We start from the raw sequence: 22,918 nt of genomic DNA, 5'->3' as shown, positions 1-22,918 counted from the left end.
CTCGGGTTTAGGTGGCAGACGTGAACCAAAGATGGGAGGATCTATGGTACCTCATTATTCCAAGATGGAATTTCTGACCTATGACAGCACTGATGACCCTCTAGGATGGCTGAAAAGGTGTGAGAAATTCTTCATCAATCAAAAAACTGCTTAAGGAGATAAGGTGGGCCTAGCTGCATTCCATCTATTGGGTGAGGCCCAACTATGGTTTGATCAAATTGAGCAGGAGTGTTGTCACGTAAGGTTTGGGCCAGCTATGAGTAATAATCCCTTTGGAGAATTAGCCAACTTCAAGCAGTCTGGTTCAATTGAAGAATATCAACGACAATTCCAAACATTATTGGCTCCGACTTCAGGACTTCTTCCTCGCCAACGAGTGGATCTTTTTACCGCTGGGTTGAAAGAAGAACTCCGGATTGATGTTGAGTTCCAACAACCAGGTAACCTCAGAATTGCTATGCATATGGCTCGGACATTAGAACATAAACAAAGAATCTCACAATAAACCCTAGCCTCGCGATCCAACACAAACTGGTCCATCTCCAAATCTAACAAAAGCGAAATTGTTATCTCCACTAGCAAGAACATGGTTGCAAAAGGTGGGGAAAAAATTGTCCAATCAATAGGAGGTGGTAGTAAATTGCACTCTTCCACACCATTTTTCAAGAAGCTGACACGAGCAGAAGTGTCAGAAAAGAGGGCCAATGGACTGTGCTATAATTGTGATGAATCTTATACACAGGAACATAAATGCAAGCGGTTATTTTGGATTGAGGTAGTAGATACAAATAATGAAGAGGAAGAGACGACAGGAGATCTTGAGCTTTCTCTAAATGCCATTAGCGGAACCTGCAATTCTCCTACCATGCAGATACTAGCAAAGATATCGGGTGTCAGTGTTTCAGTGTTGGTCGATTGGGGCAGCACACACAACTTTCTTCATGAGGGCTTGCTTGCAAGTTTGGGACTAAAGTTTGGGAAGCGACAAAGGCTGCAACTCCCAGTGGCAAATGGAGAGCGTGTTTCAAGCATGGGAATATGCAAGTTAGTATCTCTTCAGGTTGCAGACGATATTGTCCAGGCTGATTTTTATACTATACCATTAGAGGGATTCGACGCGGGTTTGGGAGTCAAATGGTTGTATACTCTTGGACATATTTTGTGGGACTTTAGCTCCTTGACTATGAAATTTAACCTTAACGGAAACAAGATTTTATGGCGAGGACAACCTCCTATGGCAAAACCCCGACTCAGTTTGATGCAAACGCAAAACTCAGCCACGACTCATAAAAGTCAAAACTTGCAACCTACAGGACTACTTCAACCTCTTGAGGTCCCGCAACAAATTTGGGTGGATATCTCTATAGACTTTGTGGAGGGCTTACCTAAAGATCGAGGGAAGTCAGTGCTATTGTTGGTAGTAGATCTTTTTACGAAGTATTCTCATTTTATACCCTTGGCCCATCCATTTACTGATATCTTCGGGCTGGTATATTCTTTGTTGAGGTATTTCATCTCCATGGATTGCCTCAATCAATAGTCTTTGATCGCGACAAGATTTTCCTTAACATGTTTTGGAAAGAGTTATTTCACCTTAGTGGTTCTAAGTTGGCTTTCTCTTCTGCTTACCATCCTCAATCTGATGGTCAAACAACGAAGGTGGTTGATCGAACAATTGAGATGTACTTGCGATATCTCACTGGCGACCAACCGCAAAGTTGGGTGGATTGGATACCTTGGGCTGAGTATTGCTATAATACATCTTATCACACTTCTCTCCTCTCGACACTACCCCTTTCCGGCTGGTAGAGAACCCCCTCGACTTCTTTCTTATAGATGCAACATGGGAGCCATTAGAACACTTTCAAGAAGCTTATCGAGGGTTTGAGCTTGAGGACAACCTCAAAATCGAGTTAGGGAGTGATGATATGAACACTCTTATTGGAAGGCATTACTAAGGAAAGAAGAAATATCCAGCCTAATTACTTTCCTATTGCATACTTTCCTATTAAATACTTTCCTATTACTTCCCTATTAATTGCTTTCCTATTCCAGAATTTAGATTTATTTCCTTTTGTTATTTCAGATATTATTTTGTTACCTTTAATTGTTAGTCTTGATTCCTATAATTTAAGGGGTGATATAATTATCCCTATAATTTAGGATCTAGAACTCTCTTGTATCTGCAGCCTATATATATAAAGGCTTTTCTATTCAATAAAATATCAACTTTTATTCTCTCAAAATTCAAAATTAGAAAGGGGCTCTGTCAAGGACAAGTCTGCTTTTTGTCAATTCAATATAGATCCAAAGAAGAATTTTCTGGTGTCTAGACCTGTGACTAGATGCTACGCCAAGGTTCATAACATATTCATCTTCATTATCCCTAAGCAAAAATTTTGGGCTTTGATGAAGATCAATGCAACATGAATATAGCATGCTATATTAGGAACCTATAGCATAATTCATAATTGTGAGAGGTTTTGAAATCAATTTCCTAATACCATGTTCCAGTAACTTACTTACCCATTGCACTAATATCTCACAAAACAATATCCATAATTTAAGTTCAATATGAATGGATATTTACCAGAAATTTCATAAGCCAAACATAAAATGCAACATTCATTCTTGATATACACAGCTAAAGCTGATGATGAAATCAGAAAAAAATAAAAACAAAAACAAGTTAATCATAGGAGCCAACAAGATATAAGCATGAATGCAACTTACAAGCTTCTTTTCCTGCAGCTGTCCAAGAAAACCATGCTGATTCATTGCCCGAAATACTAAAAAATCAGCCTTGCCAACATACTGCCTGCAAGAAAATGAGAGTAGGAAAGATAAGGAAAAAAACAAATCCAACCAGACAAGCAAATGAAATATATATATATATATATATATATATATATATATATATATATATATATATAGAGAGAGAGAGAGAGAGAGAGAGAGGGAGTAAAGAAGGAAATTTCCATCAAGCACTTACTTGTTATTCATATGGTCCTGTGATATAAGCCGAACTATTTGCATTGTTGCTGGCCAGTTTGCTGCAAGCCTAATAAGGATAACAGAAAGTTTATCAATCAGTTGCATACTTGCATTGTTTCCTTCCTAGTGTATGCAAGTGAGGTGTTTAATGCACATGCCCCATAGGAAATCAGAACAGTTCAAGAAAAAATCGAAGGCATAGAAAAACATGATGGAAATACAACATAAACCTTTTCACTCTTTCTTTATGGTGCTTTCAAAGACAATAAATAGTATGTTCCAAAGATTCAGCAACTGTACACTTATAATTAAGCGTTTAGAACTTCAGTTGCACAGGGTTAGCAAGGCTGCCGTATATCTCTATAAAATGGGTAAATTACCATGTGTATTTCAGTTCAACTTCAGGCAGGCACTAATAAGAACAAAATTTACAATTTTGTTACTTAAATTCCTACTGCCTTTTACACCAACAATTAACTCTGCTTCACTCCAGGTGTTGTCGAGTTGCTAACTGCTAATTCACTCCATAATCTACTTTCCTACTGTTGGATTCTAAATCCTCCTTACTTACTTCATGAATCATTCTTGATCCATCTGTGATTTTGTTTATTCCTATGACTGTTGTCTTTGATATAGCCAGCCTTTTTTCATAGATGCATCATCTACCAGTCTAAAATCAATGTGGACACACCACCTTGATTTACGTTCTCTCAGGTTACATTGAATGTCACTTTCACCTTCCTACAGATAAATTATATTTTAATTTAATCTTTTATGACCTCTTTATACTTGCACCTTAGCATATTTGTAGATGATATCTACTGCCAAACAGTTATGATGACACATAATAACTGGTTGAATTGCACCTTATAGAACTTCAACAAGAAGATTTTAGAATCACGTAACACTTAACTTCTATATTATAATCATGTTATCATTTATCAGTTGTGTAGAACTATTTCTGAAATAATTTATGCTTGAATTACTCAATAGAAAAGACACAATATATATACACAGAGAGTCCTAAACCAATACTAATTAGGACAACCAAAAACCTAACCTAACTCTAGGAGAACCGATTTGTACAAAGTTCTAACTAGGTTTAACGTGTAATAACAAACTTAGGAACGACATCCTTATCACCCTCTCAAGCTGTACTGGCCGAGACTGCACTGTAAGCTTGTCACAAAGCAATTGAAATCTGCCGTGATGTAATTGTTTGGTAAAAACATCTGCTGTCTGATCCACGGTAGAAATGTATCGTACGACGACAGCTTTTGAACGAATTTTATCCTGAACGAAATTGAAATCAATTTCCAAGTGTTTGTTGTTGTCATGGAACTCAAGATTTGCAGTTAAATATACTGCACTCAAATTATCACACCATAAGATAGGTGGAGAGGTTAGTGGAAAACCATCTTCGCAGAGTAACATTTGTATCCATCTTAGCTCTGACGTAGCAGATGCGATCAAACGATATTGTGCCTCTATGGACGAACGTGAAACTGTATGTTGCTTATGTGATGACCAAGAGAGAAGGCATCTGCCTAAAAAATAGCATATCCAATGGTGGATTTTCGATCATCTTGATCTCTACCCCAATCGGCATCTGAAAAACAGTGCAATTGGCCAAGCCGGTCACCTCGATGTAGTGTCAGCCCAAACGAACTAGTCCCATTTAGATAACACAAGATGTGTTCGACAACTAACCAATGTGATTCACGAGGCGCATGCATATACTAAGAGACTTTATTTACTACAAAGGAAATGTTAGGACGAGTGAAGGTATTGGAGACTGCCCACAATACTCCTGTACATGCATGGATCGGGTAACAAAACCCCATTCTGGATGCTCAATTTCTCGGTTGGATTTGTTGGACTCGAAACTGATTTACTGTTGTGCATTTTCGATTTCTCAAGGATGGCTTTACAATATTTGGTTTGATGAAGAAAAGGTCCCTTGGAACTCCAGTCAAATTCCACACCTAAAAAATAATGTAATCGTGCCAAGTTCCGAATGGAAAATTGGGACTCCAAAAACTGAACGAGCTTGGCAATCATAATTGGATCATTTTTAGTGACTAGTAAATCATCGACATAAATCAAACAAAACAGTCGAACAATACCATAGTGAAAATAATACAAGGAGTTGTCCGTCTTTGATCCCTAGAAACCAAACATAAAGAGTATTGAAGTTAACTTCTCATGCCACATACGTAGTGATTGTTTGAGACCAAAGAGAGATTTGTGCAACTTGCAGACAGGTAAGCAGCGTTTGGGATCCACAAACCCAGGTGGTTGTGTCATATAAACCTCCTATAAATCACCGTGCAAAAACGCATTTGACACATCAAGTTGAGTAATACGCCACCCAAAGGAAACAGCTAATGTTAGGATGAGGCGAATAGTAGTGGGTTTGACCACTGGACTGAAAGTTTCGGAGTAGTCATTCCCGGTCTCTGATGATAGCCCTTGGCCACTAATCGTGCCTTATACCTCTCAATGCTGCCATCCACCTTTGTTTTGATTTTGAAAAATCCATCTACAACCAATTTGATTGGCATTTGAAGGTAACGGAACCAAGCTCTACGTGCCATTTTCCATCAACGCATTGTATTCTGATCCCATAACATCTCTCCATTCATGTGATTTTGAAGCCTGTAGGAAGGTTGTGGGCTCTCTCTGTACTGTAGTTGTGAGTATCCGGAGTTTTAATGCCCCAACTTGGGATCTAGTGACCATCCGATGGAGACGAGACGAAGGTTCCTGAAGAGCCTAAACCAGTGGGGAAGAAGAGACACTATTCGTTGTATCAGCTGATAGCTCAGGATCAATTGGAATGGCAGACAACGCCCGTGGATGAGCAATCAGAGTCTTAACTGCTTCTTTTGATGGACGATCCTGCGATGACTGTTTGTCTGGTAGACGTTGCGGTCAAACCGGTGTGATGATGTTTAGGCGAGACTGGTGATGTGGCCGGAATTTGTAACGCTATACCATCAGAACTAGCCGCAAACGGGACCGAAGTGGAAAAATCTGGTTTACGTATCAGGAGAGGAACAGTGATTGTAGAAGTTGCTAATAAGGTTGGTCGAGAGTCATGGATACCAGTAACTTTCTTTCTCAACTCTTCAAATGGAAAATCATGTTCATCAAATAACACATGGCGTGAGACATAGATTTTTCCTAAGACAGGATCAAAACAACGATACCCTTTATAAAGTTGATGATAACCTAAGAATACACATTTCATAGACCGAGATGCAAGTTTATGTGGACTATAAGGACGAAGCCAAGGATAACATAAGCAACCAAAGATACGAATTTGTATATAATCTGGAAGTTTTCCCAATAGTAACTGAAATGGAATTGCAAAGTTAATAGTAGATGTGGGCAATCGATTGATTACATACACGGCAGTATCAAACGCATAAGACCAAAAGGAAACAGTCATACGAGCATGATTTAATAGTGCCAAACCAGTTTCAACAATATGATGGTGTTTTCTTTCCGCACAACCATTTTGTTCTAAGAGGATCTCTGATGTATTCCATTATCTGAAAAATATTTTGTGAGGGCCTGGAACTCGCCACCCCAATCTGACTAGAAGGATTTGATAGGGAGTCCAAAGTAGTTTTCCACAAGCAAACGAAACTTAATAAATGTGTCATACACATCAGATTTCTTTTTCAGAAAGAAGATCCATGAATATTTTGTAAAATGATAAAAAAAGAGAACATAGTATGAATAACCATCATGAGATTTAATACGTGCAGGACCCCACACACCGGAACAAATCAACTCTAATGGTTGTTTAGCAGCATAATTGGATTTGGCGAAAGGAAGTTTATGAATTATGCTTAAAGAACATGGTTCACAAAGTGAATGCTTTTTATTATCTGAAGCTAAAATAACATTAGAAGAAACGAGTTTTCTAACAACTGGAATTGCTGCATGGCCTAAACAAGCATGGCACATAGATAAAGCAGCAAAATTTATTGAAACTCGAACTGAAGCTTGAACTGGAAGGTAATATAAGCCATCCTTACTCTGCCCCCTTGAGGATGATTTCCTCGTTGCCAAATCCTTTACCAAAAAAAATTAGCAAAAAATTCAACAGAAATATTGTTAGATGAGGTAAGAGATCTAACAGAGATTAAATTTTGAGAAGCAGAAGGAACAAATAACACATCTTTGAATTAAAGATTTTTACCGTTCATCTGACAATCAAAGGCACCAACAAAATGAATAAGGAGTTATGAATAAGGAGTTTAGAACCATTACATATAGTGACTTCCTCAGGACCATGATATTCGGAATGCAAAGCAAGATTTTCCAAATCAGAGGTGAGATGATGAGTAGCACCGGTATCCATGACCCAAGGCTGATTTCGATTAGCAGTTGCAAGATGTCATGAAGGTTGATTGTTCTGTCGTTGGCCTTGATTGAAATTTGGTGAAGAACAATTACGAGAATAGTGGCCTTTGCCGTTACAGTTATAACATGTTATTGCAGAGTAATCGGTGTTAGACACCGTTGAATTCAAATTGCCACGTCCATGCTGAAATCGTTGTCCATATCCGCGGGATGCAACTTGGTTGTTGGACCGTCCACCTCGGGACTGCCTTCCACGGCCGCGTTGTCGTCCACAATTGTTATATCCTCCACGAGAAACAAACTGAGCAGACAGGGAGAGATTTAAATCCATTGTCGTATCTCGAGCAAGCTGGATTTCTTCACTGATCAATAAGCCAAACAGGTTATCATAAGTAATAGGCTTGCGTCGAGCTTCTATGGAGCGACAAAACGGTCAGTAAGTAGCCAATTGATTAAACAAATTTTAGCCTTTTGCATATAAGTAGAAACAGAATTTGAGGGTGTAGAAGTTGATTCCTTATCTGTCGAATTTGAGGACGAGTGCATGTAGCAAAAGTTGTATGAAGCTTGTCCCATGCTTCTTTGGCAGTTTCGGAACCCACTAACTGTGGGAGCATGTTATTAGAGACGGACCCATAGATCATTGCAAGGACTTGGGAATTCTGAGCTTCCCAATCATCTACATTCATGCCTATTGGAGGAGCTGTAGCGGAGATGTGAGAAAATAAACGAGCTCCTTTCAGAATATTGTTCAGTTGGCTCATCCATAGTAGAAAGTTAGAGGGGGTGAGTTTGACTGATAAATTGTGACTTAATCTGTCAGTTTGTGATTGAGAAAAACCAGTATTGTTTCCACTGGAAACTCCGGATGAGTGAGACCCCAATGAGGAAGAAGAGGAACCCTGCTGATGAGGAGGAATCCATAGACATTGTTTTTTTTAGAGTTTTGTGGTGAGGGAGAATATTTTTTTTACTCAACAGATGTCTGCTCCCTCACTTCTCAACCAAAACAACATAATACCTATTTAAATAGTGGAGAAATCCACACTTCTCAGACTAAAGCAAATTAATACTTATTTAAGTAGTGGAGGAATCTAGAACCATTGAGCAGTAACCAACTGAAGAGAGGAACGATCCCTACAAAGCAAAGAAGAGAAAAGAAAAAAAAAAAGGAAAAGAACGATCGAGCAGCAAGGAGAAGAACCGGTCGATCGCAAAAGAAAGCCAAGGAAGCCGATAGTCATATTCGACTATTACCAACGAATCAGAAACAGGGAGATGATGTCGCAGAGAAGAAGATCGGGAGAAGAAGATCGAACCAGAAATAGGGAGAAGAAGATCGACCAATTGAGGAAAGGATCGGAATCGGGAATTGAACCCTTAATGCTATGATACCATGTAATCGCGAATTGAACCCTTAATGCACTGATACCATGTAAGAGAACTGTTTCTGAAATAATCTATGCTTGAATTACTCAATAGAATAGACCCAATATATACACATAGAGTCCTAAACCAATAGAATAGACCCAATATATATACACATAGAGTCCTAAACCAATACTAATTAGGAGAACCAAAAACCTTACCTAACTCTATCTAGGAGAACCTATTTATACAAAGTTCTAACTAGGTTTAACGTGTAATAACAAACTTAGGAACGACATCCTTATGAAGTTGCAACATTGGATTTTATACTATTATAATCATTTAACGATGATATTAATTTTATGATACCATCAAAATTCAAACTGCATGTAAACTAACTATAAAATTCAATATGGCTTAACCAGACAAGACAAATATTCATCCTTCAATTAGGTTTTCACAGATGGCAGCGTAACTCTGCATAGTTGGTAGTAAATAGCTGAAAATTCTGCATACTAGTACCAAATTTATAGAAATATTTCTCTAATAGAAAAACAAGCTTCATCTTAGGGAAGTAAATTTATTTTTTCCCTAGCAGATAACTTCGTTTCGGAAGAACCAATAGAGCCTAAAAACCAATATACAGATGAGTGAACAATATGCTCAAGGTGATCAAACCTAAACTCAAAAAGATGCCCAAGAGAACAGAATTCATAGAGGTGATACATGGTAACTAATTTGTATGCTGATCTATAAAAGTTAAAGAGTTGAGTAGTAAAGCAAACTTTAAGAATGGACATATGGATCAATTATCAATGGAGTTATCTTGTAATCCTAAACTTACGATTCTGAAGCTGAAGAACTCCTGTAACCCTGCAAGCAAATGACAAGGCATAAGGTACTTGCATTCTGTGACATCTAGATTGAATAGCAAGAGTAAAGTAGATGAAGCAGAACACCATGCAATTGTACTTATAAAAGAGACATATCTATGTGAATATTTTATTAGCTGTTTTATACATACTTCCAATCTGGTGATGAAGACAGGCTGTCCTTGACGCTGCCCAGACAAATTTCCCTGCATGGATTTTGGAGTTCAATCACAATCACACCCCATCAGATGATGAAGTAAATTAGAGCAAAAAAATGCAGTGATGATAGATAGATGAAACCACTTTAAAGAGAAGTTCCGGCTATATCAAGAATCAACAAGAGCTTATAAAAGTCATCAAAAGCTAATAAATACAAGTCAATTTGTAAGAGAGTATATAATGTTCTAAATAATTGGCAGATTGATCCACTGAATTTTACCTTTTCCTATCCCAGAGAAATTTCAAGGCACTATGCGAAAATAAATATCCTGATAGTTCCTGACTGGACAAAGAGTATCAAAACTATAGTCAAACAGAAAGCGCCATACGACAGCATCATTTTAAGCAAACAAACTCGTAAGGGAAAAAAGAGAAGCTAGGATGTGTATGGACTATGGAATGACCTCAACTTGATTAGGGGTATTATTCTTCCCTTTTCAATCAAGTAGAGAGGGCATTATTGTTTAGGTGCCTTGGCTTTGATAAGGAAATAAGGTCACCTTAAAGAATGACACAATTTGGTCCTGTTGGTTCATTTGACACCCATAAATTGCTAAGGAGTACTACGGCAACAAGATAACAGAAAGGAATATCAAAGACGGTTCTTATACTTAACCACATGTTTGGCACAAGTTTAATGAATAGAAGTCTAGTCAGAAACTGAACTATACTTCTGCAGTCGTAGGACAGGTAATATAGTCTAAATCTTAAGGTTTAGCATTGCTTTGCACATGCAATGTATTTTAGATTTCAGTTATTAAAGAACTCCAACAATCATGGCTTTGGGTTCTGTGATATGATTCCTCGTGAGGCCATTGGGCCCTTAGATGTATTCACTTCACAGATACAGTTCAGTAAGACTACTCGTGATACGGTACATGAGGACTGTTGACAGAGCCTAGATTACTTGTCTTACCTCAAATTTTGGATCTTAAGATTTTCTCTCCATTTCAATATCAGGCAGTCTGTAGATGGAGAGATATTGGAGGGGAAGGGCAAGCACCAACTGCCAGTGCTAGGTTCTATCAAACCCTCACCCACCTTAACAATTTGCACTAAAGTGCAGGTCACGTTAATCTAGCATTCGCTGATTATTTTGTGAAAAAATAACAGAATCGGTTAACTTCCAAGCTGAGATTACCCAAGCATGACCATTGCATTTCAACAGACTATATAACACGAGACAAATTATAAGTGGGAAATTGTTAGATTACCAAAGTCAACATCACAGGTAGCTAAAAAGGTAAAATATCTTTTGAAAAACCAAGAAATCCATGCTCAAAGTTCAACAATGCAATCAGTATTTTACAACTCCATCTTACACCTTTATAACCAGACTTACCTCCCAGACTTTGACATATTTGGATTGTGCTGATTGTAGAGCACTTGTTGTCTGCTGAGACAATGCCATATTAGCTGAGGAGTTGTTATTGACACCAAGCGATGGAATCCCATTCTGTGCTTGTTGAGTCATTCCTGGAGTTGGAATCATGGTGCTGGGTCCAGAAGAAACACCTGATGGACCCATACCATTCATTATGTTCTGATTCATCCCAATTCCATTCTGAACCATTTGTGCTCCTGAAAGGGTTCCTTGACTCATGCCCGGTACTGATTGGGCCATGCTAATACCTGATTGAAGGTTACCCATTGGTTGTGATATCCCAATGTTTGAATTTCCTGACATATTAGGGGCAGAAGCGAATGAACCAAGACCAGAGTTCGGTGCAATTTGCGAAGTTCCTGTTACAGTTCCTGATCCAGTAATTGAATTGATAGCTGGTTGTCCAGAGGAAAATACAGATTGAGCAGCAGGCACAGTAGATGCCATTCCACTAGATATCATATTTGACATATGCATAGCCACTGGAGTTTGATTTATTGATGGGAGACCAATAGAACTTCCTCCAGATAGGGCAGCCGAGTTCATCACCCGTGCTTGAGAGATATTATTCAATATGCTAACATTTGCTGCAGCAGGAGGCACAGGACGTACAGATTGTGGCATCCCATTCAGAGTAGGTTTTAATTCTGGCACATTATCTCCAGTGGTAATCATCTCTTGAGTAGTGGTAGGCGGCGAAGAAGTCTGCAAGCTTGGAACTGCTTGAGAAGTAGGTCGCACAGATGGAATATGTGGAAAAGCAGGTCCAGGTGCTATGGAAGTTACAGTGGTTGGTTCCTGAATTTATAAGATCAGTAATCTGTAACTATAATCACGAGACATGATAGCAACAAAATTTTAGACAGTGAACTTATTTCCCATATACAAGAGAAAAAAATAGAATAAGGAACAAGTTACACTTACGACTTTTACAGTTGCGGTGGGAACATTTGCAACAGAAATAGGTGACCGGTTAATCATAGATCCATTGACTGAAATTTTTAAAAGTAGAAAGTAAGCTTTCAAAAAGCAGAAAGGAAAAAGGTCATTTTTGACAATTTACTTGGCAAAAGTTGTCTATTAAGTCTTGTACTCTTATTCGGTAATATTTGACCTTGTTACTTTTCATCATGTGAACAATTATTTAGCCTTCTATACAGGACCATCAAGTGTATTAGCCTTGCTCCATTTAAAGATATACATTACCATCGATGTACTTTTTACAAGAACATTAAAGCTCATGCTTGAAGGTCCCGTTAGAGAAAAGCTACATGTTAATATAAATAAAATGTTCAAACCTAACCAAATAAAAGTACAGGGTAGATACAGAAATTTTGTCAATCTCAGGGGCCAAAAAAAGTTAAGCCTGTTTTTGAAAAGGAGAACACCAAATCAAGAATTTAGTAGTGGCAGTTTCTAACATGCCTTTGAAGTTTAAATAATGGCCCTTGCCCAGATGCCTCACTCAAACACATGCCCACTTAATTTTAGATTTATGCTTGATATTAAAATGCATAGAACTCGACAAATGGCACTAATATGACATCACCTTGCAGGAAAATCTTAACTATGAATTTGCCAACAATTTTTCAAATATGGATATGACTCACAATAAGCTCACAGCCTCTGCAACAAGCAGGCAGTAACATGCCTTGAGTTGCAGAGCGGAAGTATATCTTCAGTATATATTTAAATGTCCCAAAAAATCTCTGAAGTTCAAGTTTACAAGAGGCTGAACAGATAATACATGAAGGAAATGCTAAATGATACAGCATTTCTTTTTCCACTCGTAAGCAAAACGTAAAATAATATATTTGAGAGGAGAAAAGTAACAAATCAAGCACATAGTTAACTGCACTAGATCACTAAAAAGCTGATATCATTGGGCAAATAACCTGATGGTATTGAAGATGGAGGTGGCCCTGCAACAGAGGTTACTGAAGAGACATCCATTTTTACAGGACTCTGGTTGGAAGGCAGATTTGCTACTCCAGAGCGACTTAAAGCAGCACGAGCCTCAAGGAAGTTCTCAGATATTAGAACAAGAAAATGTGGGTTTTTAACATTGTCAACTGCAGGATCTGCTGCTCGAGTGTTGCGTTTTCCCTGTACAAAGTGGTGCATGGGATTGCCCATTCATCAATGCAGATGAAACATTTCTGGATTTATTTTAATGATGGAAATGCAAATAATATTGTCATGGAACCGTTTGAACTAAAAGCTCGAACTGATAGTTAAAGGTCCACTCCATATTAATATCTGACACACCCCCACATGCGAATGCCCACTGGGCTTGAAGCTTGCACAACACAGGCCCAAATTACCATGTCCTGCAAATAACTCAACAAATGGGGCTGCCAGGAATCGAACCTTGGACCACTTGCTCACACTGGCTCTGATACCATGTAATGGAACCGTTTGAACTAAAAGCTCGAACTGATAGATAAAGGTCCACTCCATATTAATATCTGACAAAATATCATTCATTGCAACACCGTAGGCTCCCTCATATTTCTCATTTTCATGTATCCATTGTTTAAAAACTGATTTAGGATTTTGTTAGTCTTTCATCCATGTGAGGCTTCATTGCCCAAGGTGCCATGACTGCTAAATCCTTGTCAGAGATAATAATAATAATAAAAGTTATTTTTGGACCTTAACTATCAACTTAAGCTTTTGGTTCAATTGGTTCCTTAACATGGTATCAAAGCCTCACTTCAAGCCCAAGGAGCATTCGCTTGAGGGAGTGTGTCAAAGATAATAATAAAAGCTATTCTTAGGCCTTAACTACCAGCTTAAGCTTTAGTTTTGACAATCTATGTGCAGTTTCATCGTTTATTGAACAAGTTATGGGAGTAATAGTTTAACAAATAGAAGTCCAGTTGAGATGCCTCCAGCAGTATATAGAAGTTTTTTTCCATCCAATCTGGTACAAATTTAAAAAAGAAAAATGAGATCAAGTAATAACTAACTTCCTTACAGCATTGTATATCGCCCTTAGTTTTGGAAGCTGTTTTGGGCAAATGACAGACAGAGATATAGAGCACTGCAGTGCAAACTAGGAGTCAGTAGGAAAAAAAAAGTAATAAACATTCATGAGAGAGTACAAGAACAAAACTAGTTGATTAGATAGGAAATCAAAACAAGTACCAAAGGGAATGATTGCACAACTGTCTCTGCATCAGATAGGCGACTTTCTGTTTGCGAATCAACATTTTCACTCTGCTCCAAATTGTGTATCTGTGGTCGATACACTGGAGTCGGTAAGGGGTATGGGTTACTTGCAGCTATAAGAACACAATGCCTTTGACCATCTATATTCTGTTGACCTTGGCTTCCATTTGAAGGAAAAGGAAACATCTGAGTTAAGTAAAAAAGTGAAAATGAGAAGTATCCATGTTTATATGAACACTTTTTTTTTTTGTTGTTGAGAATGGAAGTAAAGTAAACCAGTGAGGGCAAGGAATCATCCTGAAATAACTGAGAAGACAGATGCAGAGAAACAAATAACTAAGAACAAACTGAAAAGGAATGCCCCCAATCTAGTTAAATAACATTCAAAGGAACAAGCCCCCTCCACTCTAGAAATGCTCTGTGTGCCAAAAATTGAACCTTTTTTCAACACACAATTAACTTAGCAGGGAAAATACAAGTTAGAAATTTTAGCAGTAGAATAATTGATTTTGAAATCTAGCTTATAGTATGATAAAAGAATTCCAAAAGTAAAATTATAGACAGCTTCATCTGACTAACATGAGTTGAGAGGACAGCAGTTAAAATGAATTGCATTTTCAGTACAGATAAACAAACTCACCAATATGGAAAATTGAACATAAATGAGAACAAAGAGACGTAGTGAAGTGTCAGGATTAGGATTCCTGTCAATAGAAGATTAGGGCAGAAATAGAATATAGGGAAGAGAAGAATAAGGAAGAAGAGAGAAACACAGAAATACGGAGAGAATCGTAGAGAATGAAGTCAGAGAGAGGGAGAATAAAATCAGAGAGAGAAGTGAGGGGAAGGAAGAAATAGAATATTCATTGATTTCATAATGATCCTGATAATGGTAGGATAGACCTCATATAAATAGCTTTACCAGCTACGAGGTGGCACCCGTTGCAGAAAAGGACAATTCTAGTATTAACTCAGACAACCACATTAGTTACTGGTCTTAACTCAGTCAACCATATTAATTACTGGGCTTAACTCGGTCAACCACATTAAATAACAGCTAATGAACAACTTAATCTAAGACAATTAACTGCCTAAATAATACCTAAAATGTTTTCCCTTAATTACTATAATAATCGTGTCATGAAGTCTAGATTGAGTAGGGGTAACGTAGAGAAGGCGCCAGTGGCATGAAACTTTTCTGTGAATGCAGCCCTAGACTCAGGGGAACGAGAGAAAACGGCTTATACCATGGACCCTTTTTAACATTGAGACTACTTGGTTAATTTTAGCCACTAGAAAATGGACTAAAGAAAATAATAATTTAAAATCATCATAACTAAAAAAAAGTAAGAATATGAACACTTGTACCATTAAAGCTTCAGAAAGCCCTTCTGCAATAGCAGCATCGTTGAAGCCACCACCAGCAAAAGGAATGGCTGACAACCATTGCAAAAAGATGTCAACATCCTTTGTCCAGCCACTTCGTTGCACTAGGCAAGCTACAGAAAGAACAGAGTAACTAAGACTCCTATTTTTGTTAATTAGAAAAGCATAGCAGAAATATAGCAGGGTAAAACCAAGATTTCAACTCTACATTACTATCAAGCAAACTACAGAATTTTGGTTTATTGCAATTTTAGTCGTAGCAAGGGTTAAAGTAATCTTAAATAACCAGTAGCAATCTAATTCTTCTTATTATGCTGTCTAAATTTTCCCAATTAAAATCAAAATAGGGGAATTAATTGTATGTTAGCGAGCGTAAATTTGAAAGGAACTTCAATACAAAAGCATCAAATACATGCATAGTATGTTCTTTGGACTTCGACTTGAGCTAAAAGACCAAAAAATAAAAATCACAAGTTTCACTTGAATCCTAAATCAATGATATAGAGAATAAAGCAAAAACATAAAACCTTGCATTGGCCGAATGAGTACTTTAAATGAATGTAGAATAGAAGAGGGATGCAACCAAAAACATAACATTATAGATTATTTTTCAGGGTAAAAAAACTCTAACATGCAACCAAACCATCAATCGAGAAACAAGTTTCATAAGCTGAGTCAAGAGAATAAAGCAAAAGCTATACCAGAATAAGATCCATGTGCATAAAATGTTACCAGAGCAAAATCAACACTAGAAGTGGCAAGCTTCTGCATTTTGTGGAAAGATATAGAAGGCGATTAGCAATCTCAAACACTTCATGGTTAGAAGAAATTCATTAAAAAAAATTATGGTAACACCTTCAATTAAAAATCTAAAACACTTAAACTGATTAAGGTAGATGGAAGTTCAATGGAATATTCCATCTAAATAATTGCATGATCTGATTAACACAATAGCTAGTTTAGGTAAACAATATTCCTATCAAGTCAAACCAGATTTAAAAAAACTAAGTAAATATGGATACAAAAATCTGATTTCTTCTATTTCAGAATATATTGAAAAGAAGCTAGAAACGATGGCCCAATACAATAACAGGGAAGCTTCTTAAAATAATCCAAAAGATACTGTAAGATATAATTCAAGAACCAATTTAGCCCATAAAACAACCAGCTCTCATAAAATGCAACAGAAAAGAAATTAACAAATTCAGACAGAATTACAGATGCTCAAGAATAATATGTCAGGTATGAAGCTGACAGTTAGGAATTTTAGAAGATAGGAGAGAGAAAATAGAATTAGGAGGAGAGAATAGAAAGAGAAGGAGGAAATAGATTCTTCATTAATATTTTTGATGATTCCTAACAATGACAAAAAGCCTCATTTATAGTTGTACTTAGCTATGAGGTGGCAAAAAGTTACTTAAAGAAAAAGAAATGACGCCTAGCAAAAACTTAATAATTAAATAACTAAGACTTCGCAACTAAGAAACTAATAAAAGGAACTAAAAGCTTAACAACTAAGAAACTAATAGTTAATTACTTAGCTGTCCTATGTTTATACATAACAAAACCCCCTCCTTTTGCACAATCTTGTCCCCAAGAGTGAAAAAACTCGGGAAATTGAGCTGCAATCATAGTCGAATCCTCCCAACTGGCATCGATAGAGGGCAAGCCAAGCCATTGGATGAGCAGCTGGGGTGTAGCTGTGTTGTCAATGACAGCATTGCGAGTATTGAGGACCTTGTTTGTCTAAATGACAAAAACATCATCTTGAAGGGGTGGTAAGGTAGTCAAGACAGGCAATGTTGGAGGTTTCTTCTTCAATAGGCAGATGTGAAATTCAGGATGCACCCGACAAGTGGCAGGAAGCTGCAGCTTGTAAGCAACCTTCCCAATTCGTTCTAGGATTTGAAAAGGCCCACAATATTTAGCGGTAAGCTTAAGGGAACTCCTGACTGCAACTGTGGACTGGCGATAGGGTTGGAGCTTTAAATAGACCCAATCTCCAACAGAAACTCTCTATCTGTCCTTTTTATGTCTGCTGTCTATTTCATTCGATTTTGAGCAGATGTAAGACATTCCTTCAACAGAGAATTCATGCGCTGCCTGACCTCTAATAGGTCCCCTACAGCTGCTACATTAGATTGACTAGAGGGAAACACAGTCAAAGCAAGGTTAACCCCATAAAGTGCTTGAAAAGGGGTCATGCAAATAGCACTATGGTAGTTTGAATTGTACCAATACTCCGCTAAGCGGAACCAATTGGCCCATTTTTTTGGGAAAAGGAAACTCATACTGTGAAGGTAGTTCTCTAAACACTGGTTTAGCCTCTCAGACTGCCCATCAGTCTGAGGATGATAAGCACTGCCATATAATAAGCTTGTTCCTAGCAGCTTCATAAATTCCTTCCAGAAAATACCAGTAGAAATCTTGTCCCTTTCAGATACTATTGTCTTGGGCATTCCATGAAGCTTGAAGATAGTATCAAGGAAAACCTTTGTTACAGAAGCAGCATCCAAGCGATGAGTGAGAGGAATAAAATGAACAGACTTAGTGAACCTATCCACGACTACCAAAATCATGTCAAACCCTTTTGACTTGGGCAGCCTTTCAATAAAGTCAATGGCAATGTCTTGCCAAGCACCCTGTGCAACAGGTAAGGGTTGAAGTAATACTGGGTAGGCTGAATTGTCAGCCTTACATCTTAAGCAAGTGTCACAAAAAGCAACCCAATTAGTGACATGAGGCAACATTCTAGGCCAATAGAAGGCCTGCTGAAGCCTGGAGAAGGTACCACGTATGCCTGAATGACCACCAATGAGCGAGTTATGACAAGCCTCAATCAACTGAGACCGTAGGTTAGTTGCTGACCCAATATAGATTTGGGATTTAAACTTGAGGAACCTTGTTTGTAAGAGTATTGAGAGACTTGGTTAGGCTGAACTGTCAGCTGTTGTATGAGCTGCAATACTGCATCACCTCCATCGTAGGAGGCATGGACCTCTTCCAACCATGTAGGCACTGCTATAGTAATAGTCAAAGTGTGTGAAGTGTCTGTTGTTTCTTCAAGTTGCCTTGATAGAGCATCGGTTACCTTGTTGTTAATTCCACTCTTGTATTGAATGGTGTAATCCAATCCTAACAACTTGGAGACTCCCTTTTATTGCAAATATGTATGAAGCCTTTGCTTAAGCAGGTGCTTCATACTTTCATGGTCAGTTTTGATGATTAAAGTCATATTTCCTTGGAAGTGCCTCCAAGTGGTGCAGGCTTGAATAATTGCCAAAACTCTATCTTAAGCAGAGAGGTGTTGGTTCCTTGGACTGCGTGCCTTGGATAGATAACATAGAGGTCTGTTGCCCTGCATTAGGACTGCTCCAACTCCCTAGCATCGCATTCCAAAATGAAGGGTTTAGAAAAATCTGGCATTGCAAGGACCGAGGCTTGTGTCATTAAATTCTTAAGAAGTTCAAAACTTGTAAGTCGCCTCCTCAGTCCATTGGAAGTTGTCTTTCTTAAGGAGATCGGTTTAGGATCTACTAATGGTCCCATAGTTCTTGACAAATTGTCTGTAGTATCCAGGGAGCCCTAGGAACCCCCTTAGTCCTTTGGTTGGGGCCAATTAACCATGGCTTCAATCTTGACAGGATTGGTTGCAACTCCTTCACTCAAGATAATGTGTCCTAAATAAGACACTTGTTGAACTCCAAATTCACATTTAGAGGCTTTGATGAACAACTGATGTTGAGTTAGCAAGTCAAATACTAATTGAAGATGATGCAAATGGGTAGATAGGGAATGATTGTATATCAGGATGTCATCAAAGAAAACAAGGACAAATCTCCTAAGATGTGACTTAAATAGAGTATTCATTAGGGATTGGAAAGTAGCTGGAGCATTAGTGAGGCCAAATGGCATAACTAGGAATTCAAAGTGCCCTCATTTTAATCTGGTGGTAGCCTGCCCTCAAATCCAATTTAGTAAAGAATTTGGCCCCTTGAGTTCATCAATTAACTCTTGGATCACTGGAATTGGAAATTTATCCTTAATGGTTGCCTTGTTGAGCTCTCTGTAATCAATATAGAACTGCCATGTTCCATCCTTTTTCTTCACTAGTAACACAGGAGAAGCAAAAGGGTTGTTGCTTGGCCTAATGATCCCATTGGTCAACATCTCCTCAATGAGTTTCTCTATCTCATTCTTCTGGTGATGAGAGTATCTATAAGGTCGGACCTTGATAGGTCCAATGCTTGCTTTTAAGGGTATTACATGGCCATGTGTCCTAGAAGGAGGCAGAGTAGTAGGAGTTTGAAACAAATGTTGGTATTATTGTAAGAGTGGTTGTAAGGCAGGGTTAGGTGGAAGAGGGATATTTGAAACTGGGGTTTGGGCATTTTGGGCACTAGTATCATTCACTGATATGAGGAATAGTTTTGAAGTAACACTCTTCCATCCTTTGGCCACCATTTGATTAGCTGATTTAAGAGTCATCAATCTAAGAGTGACTTTTTCTGTCATTCCCTTTAAGGCCAATTGTTTATTATCCTTTTGGATCAATAGCTTGTTTTGACCAAAATTAAAGGTCACTGGAGAGTGACTTCTCATCCAGTCCACTCTAAGAATAAGGTCATACTCTTCTAGTTCTAGAACCCTGACATGAAATTTGAACTCAGCATTCTGCATAGACCATGCGCAGTCATTGCATTTCGAATTAACAGTCAATTGCCTGCCATCCGCTATAGATACTACTGCTGGTTGGATGCTTTCCAGAGGTAGTTTAGCCTCCTTAGCAAGTTTAGTACCCACAAAACTGTGGGTACTTCAGTGTTGTTAAAGGCGCAAGGCGCACTAAGGCGCAAGGGGGGTCCTGGAGCCTTGGCGCAAGGCGCAACTTAAGGCGCGCGCCCGAGCGACTCGAGGCGCACCAAAAAAAAAATCATAAATTTATAAAACTAGTCATAAATAATCAAAAACCAACAATAAACCATAAAATACACTAGTTAAGTTCTAGTTAACTACTAAGACATAATCTAAAACTCATAATTCTAACTTAAAACAACTAATAGTCTTGACTCTAGAAAACTACTAATCTTTAACTTCCTAGTCTTCCTTCCTAATCTTCATCAGAATCATCATCATCATCATCATTGTCACTTCCATCATCATATGCTTCTTGAATAAGGTTCTCAATCTCCTCATCATTGTCACCTTCCTCATCAATGTACTCATCATCTACAAAGTCGGGTTCATCATCTATAAGATGCATTTTACCCTTATCTTTCTCCTTAGCCTTAGACCTAACACTTGAACTAGATGCATTTGCAGCTGCGAGTTATGTGCGATGATGTCTGCTATTCTTTTCTTTTCTTTTCTTTTTTGAAGTTAGAAAACCCTAAAATACCCTAAAAAACCTAATATACCCTCAACTCAACCCTAAAATACCATAAGGAAGCCAAGGCGCGCGCCTTGTGCCTGGCTTGAGGCGCACAAAGGCGCACCAAGGCGCGCGCCTTACTGCCCGCGCTCGCCTTTGGTCACCAGAGGCGCTAAGGCTGGAGCCTTAGCCGAGGCGCGCCTCAGGCGCGCCTTTAACAACACTGGGGTACTTCCACTGTGAATGAGTATCATGATGGTCTTCTTGTTCAGGACTCCTTTCAACTTTAGAGTGCCATCCAACTCAATGTGCTCTACTTCTATATTACCAGCCTCCTCAATCTCCTTTCAAGCTTTGTTGTTGTTGTAGAATTGCGGAAGGAAGGAATACCTTTGATACCAATGTCAGGTATGAAGCAGGCAGTTAGGAATTTTAGAAGATAGGAGAGAGAATAGAATTAGGAGGAGAGAATAGAAAGAGGAGGAGAGAATAGATTCTTCATTAACATTTTTTATGATTCCTAACAATGAGGTCGCAAAAGTTACTTCAAGCTAGCAAAAACTTAACAATTAAGTAATTAAGACTTAGCATCTAATAAACTAATAAAAGGAACTAAATACTTAACAACTAAGAAACTAATAGCTAATTACTTAGCTGCCCTACATTTATATGTAACATAATATTGCAATAGATTCTTCATTAACATTTTTCATGATTCCTAACAATTAGGTCGCAAAAGTTACTTCAAGCTAGCAAAAACTCAACAATTAAGTAATTAAGACTTAGCAACTAATAAACTAATAAAAGGAACTAAATACTTAACAGCTAAGAAACTAATAGCTAATTACTTAGCTGCCCTACATTTATATGTAACATAATATTGCCATACAGTAGAAATTTTGAAGATTAATTTGAGACTCAAAATGAATTTACGTATTTTAAAATGCAATCATCATATCGAATTTGCAAAAAGAATACTAGAAATTCTGCATAGCACACTGCTTGGCCTCTAAAAAGGATTGTGGTCCATGTTAAGTAAAAAGTAGTTTGCATTAGAGATCTAATAGATTACACTTACAAAAGATATCTACTTATCTTAGGATGTAGAGCTACTTTTTTTTTTTCTCGTCACAAGTAAACCAGGTTAAATGCACCATTGGTCACTAAACTTACATGGTTGTCTCAAAATGACCACTCAACTTCAATTTGTCTCAATTAGGTCACTCTGGTGATTTTAGCGATTAAAAAGCATCAGAATGATGGCATAGCTGACACGTCAACACGAGTCAACTCAGATCTCTGACCGAAACGACACATGACATCCACATATGCGCCACATGGCTATCACGTGTCAGTTACTTTTATGAAAAAAAAACAAAATTTAGTTTTTTTTCATAAAAATAACCGACACGTGGGTATCACGTTTCAATTCTGTCAGACTTCTGAGTTTACTCATGTTCACGTGTCACCCATGTCATTATTTCGATGTGTTTTAACCACTGAAATCGGCAGAGTGACCTAATTGAAACAAAACTCAAAGTTGAGTGATTTTATTGAGACAAATTGAAATTAAGTGACCATTTTGAGACAATCATGTAAGTTCAGTGACCAATAGTGCATTTAACCCCTAAACCTTATATGTATGCACAAGTATGAAGCCACAAATAGTGGGCATTTGAAATAATTAGCAATTTCTTCTGTCAGAAGCAACTTGTAATGTTTATGTCTCACTTGGTAAACAAATCAAACAAAAGAGATTTATGTGTACTATAC

At 37.9% G+C, this 22,918-nt stretch overlaps 1 protein-coding gene across 2 annotated transcripts in view; it reads right to left on the bottom strand.

The window, feature by feature from the left end:
- LOC136234796 (mediator of RNA polymerase II transcription subunit 25) overlaps positions 1-22,918 on the bottom strand; it is a 28,744-nt gene that overhangs the window by 2,345 nt on the left and 3,481 nt on the right. For both annotated transcript variants that reach the window (XM_066024285.1, XM_066024277.1), the window contains exons 3-13: positions 16,476-16,539; positions 15,757-15,887; positions 14,365-14,574; positions 14,195-14,260; positions 13,110-13,320; positions 12,139-12,206; positions 11,173-12,012; positions 9,764-9,817; positions 9,584-9,612; positions 2,993-3,061; positions 2,734-2,818 (exon numbers count right to left, since the gene is read on the bottom strand). In XM_066024285.1, the coding sequence (XP_065880357.1) occupies positions 2,734-2,818; positions 2,993-3,061; positions 9,584-9,612; positions 9,764-9,817; positions 11,173-12,012; positions 12,139-12,206; positions 13,110-13,320; positions 14,195-14,260; positions 14,365-14,574; positions 15,757-15,887; positions 16,476-16,539 (1,827 nt within the window). The remainder of the gene's footprint in view (positions 1-2,733; positions 2,819-2,992; positions 3,062-9,583; positions 9,613-9,763; positions 9,818-11,172; positions 12,013-12,138; positions 12,207-13,109; positions 13,321-14,194; positions 14,261-14,364; positions 14,575-15,756; positions 15,888-16,475; positions 16,540-22,918) is intronic.

This window comes from Euphorbia lathyris, chromosome 1, assembly GCF_963576675.1.
Source record: "Euphorbia lathyris chromosome 1, ddEupLath1.1, whole genome shotgun sequence".
Classification (NCBI taxonomy): Eukaryota; Viridiplantae; Streptophyta; class Magnoliopsida; order Malpighiales; family Euphorbiaceae; genus Euphorbia; species Euphorbia lathyris.
This window is presented reverse-complemented; position numbering and strand designations above follow the sequence as displayed.